Source organism: Hemitrygon akajei, chromosome 22 (assembly GCF_048418815.1).
Source record: "Hemitrygon akajei chromosome 22, sHemAka1.3, whole genome shotgun sequence".
Classification (NCBI taxonomy): Eukaryota; Metazoa; Chordata; class Chondrichthyes; order Myliobatiformes; family Dasyatidae; genus Hemitrygon; species Hemitrygon akajei.
Window position 1 is genome coordinate 41,912,099 of NC_133145.1, and position 12,956 is coordinate 41,925,054.

General features: G+C 39.1%; 1 protein-coding gene across 2 annotated transcripts in view; it reads right to left on the reverse strand.

The window, feature by feature from the left end:
- The window catches only part of lrrc45 (leucine rich repeat containing 45), a 71,038-nt gene that overhangs the window by 45,602 nt on the left and 12,480 nt on the right, over positions 1–12,956 (reverse strand). The window contains exons 2-6 of one of the 2 annotated variants that reach the window (XM_073026101.1): positions 12,449–12,728; positions 11,430–11,491; positions 8,062–8,132; positions 4,568–4,746; positions 4,027–4,155 (exon numbers count right to left, since the gene is read on the reverse strand). In XM_073026101.1, the coding sequence (XP_072882202.1) occupies positions 4,027–4,155; positions 4,568–4,746; positions 8,062–8,132; positions 11,430–11,491; positions 12,449–12,683 (676 nt within the window). In that variant the 5' untranslated portion in view covers positions 12,684–12,728. The remainder of the gene's footprint in view (positions 1–4,026; positions 4,156–4,567; positions 4,747–8,061; positions 8,133–11,429; positions 11,492–12,448; positions 12,729–12,956) is intronic. The other variant, XM_073026102.1, reaches the window with a different exon arrangement.

Genomic DNA, 12,956 nt, shown 5'->3' on the forward strand with positions numbered 1-12,956 from the left:
GCTGGCCCCAGAAAGTGGGGTGACACTTGCACGCTGCCCTAGAACATTGCCTACGTAATTTGTTTGCTTAAGCATTTCACTGTCTGTTTTGGTGTACATGTGATAAATATATCTGAATCTGAAATCAATGCTTAATATCAGAAATGTGTCCCTAATAATGCACCTGGAAGAAAATGTGATAAATTTCAATAGAAATTGTGGTCCTTTAAATAGGTTCTATCATTAAACACCATGTTTTTAAAATAGAATCAGGAAAATGGATTTAGTGTGGACTTGTGAAAATGTTACTCCAACATTACAAGTTAATATTTTGCACAAATATGAAGGGGTCAAGATAATCAAATTTCAGGATGGCTGAGTATACAAGGAGGAATATAATTTTATGAATTAGCCTCAGATGTACATAAATTATTTCATGCATATTTTCTCTTAAAAATGCTTATGCTTTCTCAGATGATAATTAAGTTTTTAGTTGAAACACTGATTGCAATGATAATTACCATGAGGTAACACGTCAAAGAAATCAAAGGGACACTGATTCTTATGGTGAAGAGGTTGACACATGACAAGAGATGGAGCATATTGAGTTAACACGAGGAAATCTGCAGATGCTGGAAATTCAAACAAAAACACACACAAAATGCTGGTGGAACACAGCAAGCCAGGCAGCATCTATAGGAGAAGCACTGTCGACGTTTCGGGCCGAGACCCTTCGTCAGGACTAACCGAAAGGAAAGATAGTAAGAGATTTGAAAGTAGTGGGGGGAAGGGGAAATGCGAAATGATAGGAGAAGACTGGAGGGGGTGGGATGAAGCAAAGAGCTGGAAAGGTGATTGGCGAAAGTGATACAGAGCTGGAGAAGGGAAAGGATCATGGGACGGGAGGCCTCGGGAGAAAGAAAGGGGGGGGGGGGGGGGAAGAAGCACCAGAGAGAGATGGAGAACAGGCAAACAACTAAATATGTCAGGGATAGGGTAAGAAGGGGAGGAGGGGCATTAACGGAAGTTAGAGAAGTCAATGTTCATGCCATCAGGTTGGAGGCTACCCAGCTGGTATATAAGGTGTTGTTCCTCCAACTAGAGTTTGGATTCATTTTGACAGTAGAGCAGGCCATGGATAGACATATCAGAATGGGAATGGGACGTGGAATTAAAATGTGTGACCACTGGGAGATCCTGCTTTTTCTGGCGGACCGAGCGTAGTGTTCAGCGAAACGGTCTCCCAGTCTGCGTCGGGTCTCACCAATATATAAAAGGCCGCACCGGGAGCACTGGACACATCTGCTCTCAGGATGAGGCTTTTCATTCCAGGACAAAGGAGATGTCTTCCTTTTTTAAACAAAGGGGCTTCCCTTCGTCCACCATCAACTCTGCTCTCAAACGCATCTCTCCCATTTCTCGCACATCTGCCCTCACCCCATCCACCCGCCACCCCACTCGGGATAGGGTTCCCCTTCTCCTCACCTACCACCCCACCAGCCTCCAGGTCCAACATATAATTCTCCGTAACTTCCGCCACCTCCAACGGGATCCCACTACCAAGCACATCTTTCCCTCCCCCCCTTTCTGCTTTTCGCAGGGATCACTCCCTACACGACTCCCTTGTCCACTCGTCCCCCCATCCCTTCCCACCGATCTCCCTCCTGGCACTTATCCTTGTAAACGGAACAAGTGCTACACCTGCCCTTACACTTCCTCCCTCACCACCATTCAGGGCCCCAGACAGTCCTTCCAGGTGAGGCGGCACTTCACCTGTGAGTCGGCTGGTGTGGTATACTGTGTTTGGTGCTCCCGGTGTGGCCTTTTATATATTGGCGAGACCCGATGCAGACTGGGAGACTGTTTTGCTGAACACCTATCCTTGGTCCACCAGAAAAAGCAGGATCTCCCAGTGGCCACACATTTTAATTCCACGTCCCATTCCCATTCTGATATGTCTATCCATGGCCTCCTCGACTATCAAAATGAATCCAAACTCAGGTTGGAGGAACACCACCTTATATACCGGCTGGGTAGCCTCCAACCTGATGGCATGAACATTGACTTCTCTAACTTCTGTTAATGCCCCTCCTCCCCTTCTTACCCCATCCCTGACATATTTAGTTGTTTGCCTGTTCTCCATCTCCCTCTGGTGCTTCCCCCTCATCCTTTCTTTCTCCCGAGGCCTCCCGTCCCATGATCCTTTCCCTTCTCCAGCTCTGTATCACTTTCGCCAATCACCTTTCCAGCTCTTTGCTTCATCCCACCCCCTCCGATCTTCTCCTATCATTTCGCATTTCCCCCTCACCCCACTACTTTCAAATCTCTTACTATCTTTCCTTTCGGTTAGTCCTGACGAAGGGTTTCGGCCCGAAACGTCAACAGTGCTTCTCCTACAGATGCTGCCTGGCCTGCTGTGTTCCACCAGCATTTTGTGTGTGTTGCATATTGAGTTATTAGAGTTTAGAAGAATGGGAGACTATTATTTTGAATAACACACACAAAATGCTGGAAGAACTCAGCAGGACTGGAGAAAAAAACAGGAATAGATTTGAAAGGTGGGGAAGGGGAGAGAGAAACACCAGGCGATAGGTGAAACTTGGAGGGAGAGGGATGAAGCAAAGAGCTAGGAAATTAATTGGTGAAAGAGACGGAAGGCCATGGAAAAAGGGGAGGAGCACCAGAGGAGGCAATGTGTGGGTATGGAGATAACATGAGCGAGGGATAAGGGAATGGGAAATGGTGAAGGGGGAGGCATTACTGGAAATTTGAGAAATCTATGTTCATGCCATTAGTTTGGAGGTTACCCAAACGGAACACAAGGTGTTGTTCCTCCAACGTAAGTGTGACCTTATCCCGACAGTGGAGGAATCCATGGATGGACATATTGGAATGGGAATGGGAAGTGGAATTAAAATGGGTGGCCACAGGGAAATCCTGCTTGTTCTGGTGGATGGAGTGTAGATGCTCGGCGAAGTTGTCTCCCAATTTATGTCGGGTCTCATCGATATACAAAAGGCCACAACAGGAGCACCGAACACAGAATATGACCCCAACAGCCTCACAGGTGAAGTATCGCCTCACCTGGATATACTGTTTGGGGCCCTGAAAGGAAGTAAGGGAGGAGGTGTAGGGGAGTTCCACCTATTACCTGGTATTTCTCTCTCCCCACCCCCACCTTTCAAATCTACTCAACTTTTTTCTCTAGTCCTGCTGAAGAGTTTCAGCCCAAAACATTGGCTGTACTTTTTTCCATAGATGCTGCCTGCCCTGATGAGCTCCTCCAGCATTTTGTGTGTCTCGCTCGGATTTCCAGCATCTCAGATTTTCTCATTTGCTTTTTTATTGAATCATTTGATTCAGAGGGTTATTGACAAGGTGGATACTGAGAGGATGTTTCCCATAGTGGGGCAAATATAGAACTGAGGGCATACTTTCAGACAGGGTTATCTCTCAGTGGCCATGACTCTTAAATTCCCTAGCCAGAAAGCAGTAGAGGCAGTTATTTAATATCATCAGGGACAGAGATTGACAGATATTTGAACTGGGGGGTAGGGGTAGGGGAGGGAAATCAAAGCCTGTGGGAAGAAAAAGAGCAGGAAACTGGTATTAAGGCCACAAGCTTAAGAGATCAAATGGACTATAACAGCTCATCTTTATAATGTTATATTTTTAAAAATTCATTCACTGTAGCAATGCATAGCTTAATTGCATAAATGAGAAAAGAATGAATTAAAATATAACCTATTTCCTGAACACACAATATTTTACTTTTAAGCAGCTTGACAAAATTTCCAATAAATTATTAAAAGTAATAAAAACATCTTCTTACACTTGTGCCAAACAGAATGGAATTAAAAATTATTCAAAGCTCCTACTGAATTTTAATTAATTCAACACTTTATGCTTGGCATCCAGGGACTGCCAATGCACAAAACTAATGACCTAAATAGCTAACAACTTCAACAGATAAATCACTTACTTCTTACTCAAGTGATTTACAACCCCCCAGTATTCATGCACTTCAGGACTAAAATTCAAATTTACCTATGGCTTTTAAGAGGTCGCTGGGAATATTGTTTCCAGCTAGTTCTAGTCGCACCAAGGACTTGTTTTGTTGTAATGCATTGAGTAAAGCTCGCCCGCCTATTAGGCCAATATTATTCCACCGAAGATCTGCGGAAAGGTTTACATTAATATTTAGTAAACTTTGCGCTCCTAATTTTCAGAGATCATGTCAAAAATTTGAGAGCTATCTGCAAATTATAATATTCATTAATTGTCTGAGAGAGGGGACAGTAATAGACGTATGTTACAGTTGTAACAGATAAAGTGCTTCAAAATTTAATTGTCCAACTGAGGTTAAAAAAATCATAACATTGTAAGGGAGGTGTCAGTTACTTCAAACAGACATTTAAATAAAGATTTTTTGTAGTTCACAAGAATAGCAAAGTGTGAATAGACAATTATATAATGAATTGGGAAACATATAGGTTAATGACTTTCAAAACATTATATCTATGTAGTAAGTTTACAATTACAAGTAGATTTTAAATAAATTGTTGCATGAAGTATCTCCTCTACTCACCTAGCTCCTCCAGTGTCTCATTGTGTTTTAAGGCCTGTGCTAGCTCCCCTGCACCCTGGTGGTTGACCTGATTATTGCGTAGGTCTAGATGTTTAAGGTGTTTGTTGGCTCTCACTCCTTCGCAAAAAATGCAAAATCCTTCTTCCCACATTCCAAGAGCATTCCATTCCAAAATTAACCTAGAAGAAATACCATATTATATGGAAAAAGTCTTTAAAATAATGATTGGACTTGAAATGGCATTAACCTGATATATCAATAAAGATGTGCCTAATTTGTTATTCTTTTTCAGCTATGACAAATATATCTTAAAATCACTGAGGGTCTGATTAGGAAAGGGCAAAAAGAACCAAAAAGCACTTCACTGGCTCCAAGCACATCCTATTTATATTACTAAAATGTTTCTGCATGCCCCTCTCAATTTTTGTTATAATATTTAATAACCTCCACAACATAATACAAGGAGTAATCTTTTCAGTTTCTCGTGGCTATTCTCATTCTGTTTGATCTTAGCTCATCAATCAACTCCGTACCACTTTCCTATCCTGATGCAATATGCATCACACAATGAAATTGTTTAACAATGTATGAATAAAGTATGACATCAAGTTCTCTAATGCCACTTGACCACCCCCATTTAAATTTTACATGTTTTATTGTCATTTATATTTGTACTGTTCCTTTAAATGAAATAGTGTAAACAGTATAGTCTGAGTTCAAATATTGGCAAATTTTTGTTAATGAAGTTGCATAAAAAGGACTTAAATAAAAAGTAAAATGTTAACAGTGCAAATACAAGGAAATCTGCAGATGCTGGAAATTCAAACAACACACAGAAAATGCTGGTGGAACACAGACCAGGCAGCATCTATAAGGAGAAGCACTGTCGATGTTTCAGGCATGCTTCTCCTTATAGATGCTGCCTGGCCTGCTGTGTTCCACCAGCATTTTGTGTGTGATGTTAACAGTTGTGCTTTCTTAGATATAGTCAACCAATGGTTCCCAAGCTTGACAACATTGCAAATTTAGGGAATTGCCAATATATGCACTATAATCTGTGCCCAATGACCAGGCCATCGTGATGTGGCATCTTTTGTTACAACCAGGGGAGGAGCGCCAGAGGCAGTGTGGGAGAGAACAGAGGCACAGTGAGTGCACTGGAATCCAAGCTAGGTTGGCAGCTGGCCCCTTCAGGTCAACTCTGCCATCGGTGCTGCTCTGTAGTGTTTGCTTTCTGGAAGACAAGCTGGATTGTCTTCAACTGCTGCATGCTCATTCTTGCAGGAACGTGGCTCCAGGGCAACACACCAAGCACTGTCAATCTTCAAGCCATTCAATTCAGCGACCTGTGCTAGTATGACATTGTGACTTTATGTGCAATCCTGAGTATAGTGTCTTGTAAAAGTATTCAGCCCCCAATCCTTTGTTCACATAAATGAGTATTACAACCAGCAACTTTGATTAATTTAACTGAGAATTTTTATTTGAGAATCACATGCTATTTTTTCCACAGCAGAATCCAAAAAAACGGGGAAAATTGTAAAGCATGAAAAACCAAAAATTCAAATACTGAAATGTCAGCAGTTCAAAAGTATTCATTCCTCTTTGATCAGTACTTAGTTGAACCACCTCTTCCATCTATTACAACCAGTAGTCTTTTTGGATATGTCTCTATTAGTTTTGCACACCACTGAGCAAGATTTGTCCATTCTTGCTTCCAAAATTGCTCAAGCTGTGCCAGGTTAGTTGGGGAGTGGAGGAGAACCAGTCTTGAGGTCTTGCCAGAGATAGTCAATCAGGTTAAGGTCTGGACATTGACTGGGCTATTTAAGGACATCAATTTCATTCATTTGAAGCCATTCCATTGTTGCTGTGGCAGTGTGCTTTGGGTTGCTGTCCTGCTGAAAGATGAATCTGCTCCCCAGTTTAAGTTTGCTAGCAGAGACTAGCAGGTTTTTGTCCAAGATCTCTCTGTATTTAGCAGCATTCATTTTCCCATCAATCCTGATCAAATTTCCATTCCCTGCTGCTGAGAAGAATCCTCACAGCATGATGTTACCTCTACCATACTTTATCATTAGTATGATGTTAGCTGATGTGCAGTATTAGATTTGTGCCACATGTATCATTTAGTGTTGAGGTCAAAAATTTCCAATTTAGTCTCATCCAACCACAAGATCTTCTTCCACATCTTTACAGTATCTTCTAAGTAATACCTTGCAAAATCTTTACAGGCAAGTATATGGTTTTTTTTAAACCAGGGCTTCTTCCTCGCCATTCCTGCATAAATACCCCTTTTGTGCAAGAGGGGTGGTTGGACCTAGGCAGTGTAGCTGTGGTTTCATGATGGCCTGCACTGACCTCTGAGGTATGTTCACTGCCTTCCTTGCTTTGTGCTTCTTTATTATCATTTCCCTGACTTGCTTTGAATGCTCTTTTATCTTCATTTTGGTTTGGTCAATTGAAGATCTACCATACTATTGGACCTTACTCAGAGGGGGTTATTTATTCAGGCAATTCTCCAATTTTCTACATCAACAAATTGGGTGAATTGGTAAGGTAGTATATTGCTACTGAGGAAAGTTAGCACAGTATTTACAAATCGGATTAATACATTTTGAGCCTCACAATTATGGTTTATAATTTTAGAACATTGTTGATAAGTTTTGGAATTTTTCTATTGATTTGACATGATGCACAAAGCTGTGTAGATTAGCTCAAAAATCCTACTTCAATATATTTTAATGAGACAGTAAAATGTGAAAACAGCTGTGGTGCTGAATACTTTTTCAAAGCACTGTATATTTGCTTTCTATGAGTATGTATTGTGTTTTGCACCTTGACCCTAGGAGAACACTGTTTTAAAAGCTCTATTCACGTGTATGGTTGAATGACAATTAAACTTGATATTCATATACATCCAATCAGGTATTTTGCTGGGTTGTCATGGATCATTTCTGTCACCCGAGGTTCACATTCTCCTATCAATACTTTTTTTCCTTTCTTTTTGCAATATTTATTTAATTTTTAAAATAGATTCTTTTTATTGTAACTTATCCTTTGTATTACTATGTATTGCAATGTACTGCTGACACAACAAAAAAATTCACAACGTATGGCTATGATGTTAAACCTGATTCTGATACCAACACCACCATACTGCAAGCTATAAAAAAGTGCAATTATCCTCCTTCTGACTATTTGGAAATCACGATAATTCAGCGACTGGCTTAACAGGTCTCATTTCCCATGTTCCCTTTAAAAGCACAAGCTCTGGTTTCTGTGCTCCCATAAAAACACACCAGAACATATACTCGTAGATTAGGATGACACCCTTCTTAAGTGTAGTGAGTGGGGGTGGAGGGTAAGGACCATCAAAACTTGATTGGACGACAATAGAAAATTACCTTATACTGATTAATACCCATGGCATTTACACAATCATATGAATTGAAAGCCACCTGTTCACTGCTGATCTGAAGAGCCATTCTTACCTCTTGAGAGACTTGTTTTGCCGCAACAGCTTTCCCAGTGCTTCAGCCCCAGCTGCTCGCAGGTTATTGCCCTTAACACAAAATTGCAGAGTAAAGCTCCAAATCAAATTTCAAATGAGAAACTGAATGTTAGCAGACCATAAAGTAAGAATGACATGCAGATATATTATGTAATAAAGACAGAAGTACAGCACAGGATCAGGCCCTTCAGCCATCTAGTAAATGCCGAAGCCATTTAAACTGCCTGCTCCCATTGACCTGCACCAGAAACATGGCCCTCCATATCCCCACTTTCCATGTACCTATCCAAACTTTAAATGTTGAAATCAAGGTTGCATGCAATTGTGCTGGTAGCTCATTCCACACTCTTATGATTCTCTGAGCGAAGTTGTTACCCCTCATGTTCCCCTTAAACTTCTCACCTTTCACCCTTAACCCATGACATCTGATTATAGTCCTACTCAACCTCAATGGAAAAAGGCTGCTTGCATTTACTCTATTTATACCCCTCAATTTTGTGTAACTCTGTCAAATCTTCTACGTTTTAAAGAATACAGTCCTAACCTATTCAATCAGATCATCCAGACCTGGCAACATCCTTGTAAATGTTCTCTTTATCTTTCAACTTTGTTTACATCTTTCCTTCAGAGAGATGACCAAAACTGCACACTATACTCCAAATTAGACCTTGCCAAAGTCTTATACTACTTCAACATAACATCCCATCTCCTGTACTCAATATATTGATTTATGAATGACAATGTGCCAAAAGTTTTCTTTACAACCCTATCTACATGATGCTATTTTCAATGAATTATGTACCTGTATTCCCAGATCCCTTTGTTCTACCACACTCCTCAATGCCCCACCGTTCACTATGTATGACATACCTTGGTTGGTCCTACTGATATGCAAAAACTTGCATTTGTCTGCATTAAATTCCATCAGTCATTTTTCAGCCAATTTTTCCAGCTGATGCAGATTCTTCTGTAATCCATTGATAACCTTCCTCACTGTCTACTACAGATCCAATTTTGGTGTCATTCTCAAACTTGCTGCTCTAGGTAACCACATTATCATCCAGATTGTTCTTTGTCATCAACATAAGGACCCAGCACCAATTCCGGCGGCACACCACTTGTCACAGGCCTCCAGTCAGAAAGGCAAACCTTTACTACCACTCTCTGGCTTTTCCCATCAAGCCAATGTCTAATTCAATTTACTGCCTCATCCTGAATGCTGAGCAACTGAACCTTCTTCACCAGCCTCCCATGCCGGACCTTGTCAAATGCCTTAGTAAAGTCCACGAAGACAATATCCACTGCCTTGCCTTCATCCACATTCCTGGCAACTTCCTTGAAAAACACTATAAGATTGGTTAGACATGACCTACCATGAACGAAGCAATGCTGACTATCCTTAATCAGTTCATGTCTATCCAAATACTTAAATATCCAGTCCCTTAAAAAACGTTCCAATAACCTTCCCACAACTGATGCCATACGCACTGGCCTATAGAACCCTGGTTTCTGTTTAGAGCCTTTTTAAACAGCAGAACAACATTGGCTAACCTCCAATCCTCTGGTACCTCTCATTGCTAAGGATGTTTTAAATATCTCTGCTAAAGCCCTGGCAATTTCTGCACTTGCTTCCTGTGGGGTCCAAAGGAACACCTTGTCAGGCCCTGGGGAGTTTATCCACCCTGATTTTTTCCCCCGATTTGCCTCAGAGTAGCAAACACCTTCTCTTCTGTAATCTCCATGAAGCTGATGCCACTTTGCCTTACTTGTATAGACACTGTATGTCTCCCGAGTGAATACAGATGCAAAGAATGCATTTAAGATCTCCCCCCATCTGTTTTGGCTCCTCACATGGTTTATCACTCCGGTCTTCCAAAGGGTCAATTCTGTCCCTTACAATCCTTTGTTCTTAACATATCTGTGGAATCCCTTAGGATTGTCTTGCATCTTGTCTACGAGAGCAACTTAATGCCTTCTTTTAGCTTTCCTGATTTCTTTCTTAAGTGTTCTCTTGCATTTCTTGACCTCCATATGCACTTCATTTGTTCCTATTTGCCTATACCTGCTATGGACCTCCTTTTTTCTCTTAACCTGGGCCTCAATATCTCTTGAAAACCATGATTCCTACAGTTGTTATCTTTACTTTTTATTCTGACAGGCACATACAAGCTTTGTATTCTCAAAATTTTGATTTTGAAGGCCTCCCACTTTCCAAGTACACCTTTGCCGGAAAATACTCTATTCCCAAACCACACTTGTCAGATTATTTCTGATACCGTTACAGCAATGAATTTTAAGAACAGACACATGCAACATTAAAGCAGATTCTGAAAAAAAGTGTCCCTCAAAAGTCATATTGTAAACTAACTTGCTTGTACTGAGCAACACACACAAAATGCTGGAAGAACTCAGCAAGCCAGGCAGCATCCATGGAAAGGAGCACACAACTGATGTTTCAGGGGCTCGTCCTGATGAAGGGTCTTGGACCGAAACATTAACTATTTACTATTTTCCAAAGATGCTGTCTGACCTGTTGAGTTCCTCCAGCATTTCGTATGTACTGCTTGAATTTCTAGCATCTGCAGATTTTCTCGTATTTGTTGCTTGTACAGATATGTATTGAAGTACTTTGATTTAAATGCTGTAACACAAGTATGCAAAATTGATCAAACTATATAGAACGTCTGACAAATAAAGATCTAAGTTATACAAATTAAACTCAAGATTTACAATATGTTCTTTGATTCAAAATTTGAAATAGTAAGGAGTCTGATGCACTATATGACAGACTTTGTATTTTTAGGTTCAAATAAAAAGTCGCTTATTGTAGTAACTAAATTTTAAATTTCAAGAATAGCACAACAAAAACTTGCCAAATTTAATTGAACTAAGTACAATAAACAGTGATAGTCTAGTAACCATATTGTAATTTCTACCTCAAGATACTAAAAGGTATCTACAATTAGTTTAATGGATTTATCCCTTTAATAAGTAAAACATGCATATAGTTAACAAGAACAGAGAAAAGATAGTATTCTCATTAAAGACTTTTAGAACTCTCCATAATTACAGAACTGAAATCTTCACTGTTTTATATTGTTCCATTCAATTCACTGCATAAAATTGCATTACAATAAATCATTTATTTTTGTTCATATTATATAAAAGGTATTAAATAAAATGAGAAGATGAAATAGGGCAATGAAATCATCTTGCTGAAATTAATCATTGAATAATTACCATTCTGGGAACTCAGAAAAAGATAATGTTAATGCATCACTACCATTAAATCTATTTTGTTTCACTTTTGTATTTCTTATCTGTTAAATTTCAGTGCAATTACACTACCTTAAGATCCAAAATTTCAATCACGGTATTTGTGCACAGTCCACGCAACAGAACCTTGGCACCTGAGAAAACAAAGAATATTTAATACCTTTCTGAAGCTATTTAGTATCAGTAATAAAGGTCTACAAAGTTAATAAAATCTATTCTTTATTAATTGCTCATTTACCATATGTCACCAAAAATGTGAAAAGTTTTAACTTTATTATAATACAAATATGCACCTTTGTTCCCTCAATCTTCATAGATAATGTACCTTTTATTACTAGGAAGACAAGTAGGCAAATAGACCAAATCAAAGTCAATGCTAGAACTATATTTGAATACTTTAGGAATAAAAACACCTTTCTGTTTTCTTTCAGTATGAAGCAGCTATTTCCCACCGGTTGAAATTTTTTTACAAGAAGGAATCCAATGTTATTTCAGTACACTTAGCCATTCTATGAGACAAAACACAGAAAACAATATCTAAATTTTAAAGTCAGATTCCAAAAGCTTAACTGTGACTTCACACTTTACAAATAATGAAAGCATGAGATAATTTTAAGGTTCTTCATTTAATTTCCAATATTAACCTTAATTATTATTCCACTTACACAATATGCAAAAAATTAAAAACATACTTAAAGGCCGTTTTTGTTGAAAGACAATTTACATAGCTAGTAATACAGAATTGATCTTAAGAGCAGCAAATGTCATGATGTTGCCACGCAATTCTGAAAATGAATGTAAACTGAAAGATCTTGCTAACTGGGCTCTTAGGTTAGTAGTCCTAATATATAGAAAATAAGTTAACAGGAGTAGACTATTTATCTCTCAAGTTTGTTCCACTATTTCATTAAATCATAACAGATCAGAATTTGAAAGACTGGAATATTTAAATGTAATGCATTGCTTTGAATGTAACATGTTTGCTGTTGATATAGTAATATTGAAATTTAATTTATTTGAATGAATTTCCTGATTAGAAAAAATATTTAATGTTGTCTGTTCTGCCTTCCCCAATTAGTTTGGCATCATACCTTCTTCATTCAGCATGCAGTCACAGAGCAGTATTTCTGTGAACACAATGTCATTCATTAAAACCTTTCCCAGGACTGCACATGTATCAACTGAAAGAGACTGTGTGGAGAGATCCAGCTTTTTTCTTAAGTTTCCATCACAAGGATCACGCAGCTGATTCAGAATGCATTCTTGGGGTTCAATACAAAATTCTTTACAGAGGCGAAGATAAGCTCTTTTGAAATCATCCATCATGTAAATCTGTCACACTGTAAATTCCTTGTTCAATGTAGCATTCTTCTGTGAAGAAGACAAACAGCATTGGCATATTACCAGTAGAATGGGCTAAAATTATAGAAAACAAACCAAAACTGCTGACAGACTCAGTATGGGAGTTGACATTGTATGAAGTGCTTCCAAAATAACCAAGTTCCAAGTCGAAAAAGTACATTTGATCCTTTATTACGAAACCAGCAAAGATGAATGATCTTATAATGTTAAAAAAACTAACAAAACTAAACTAGCAAT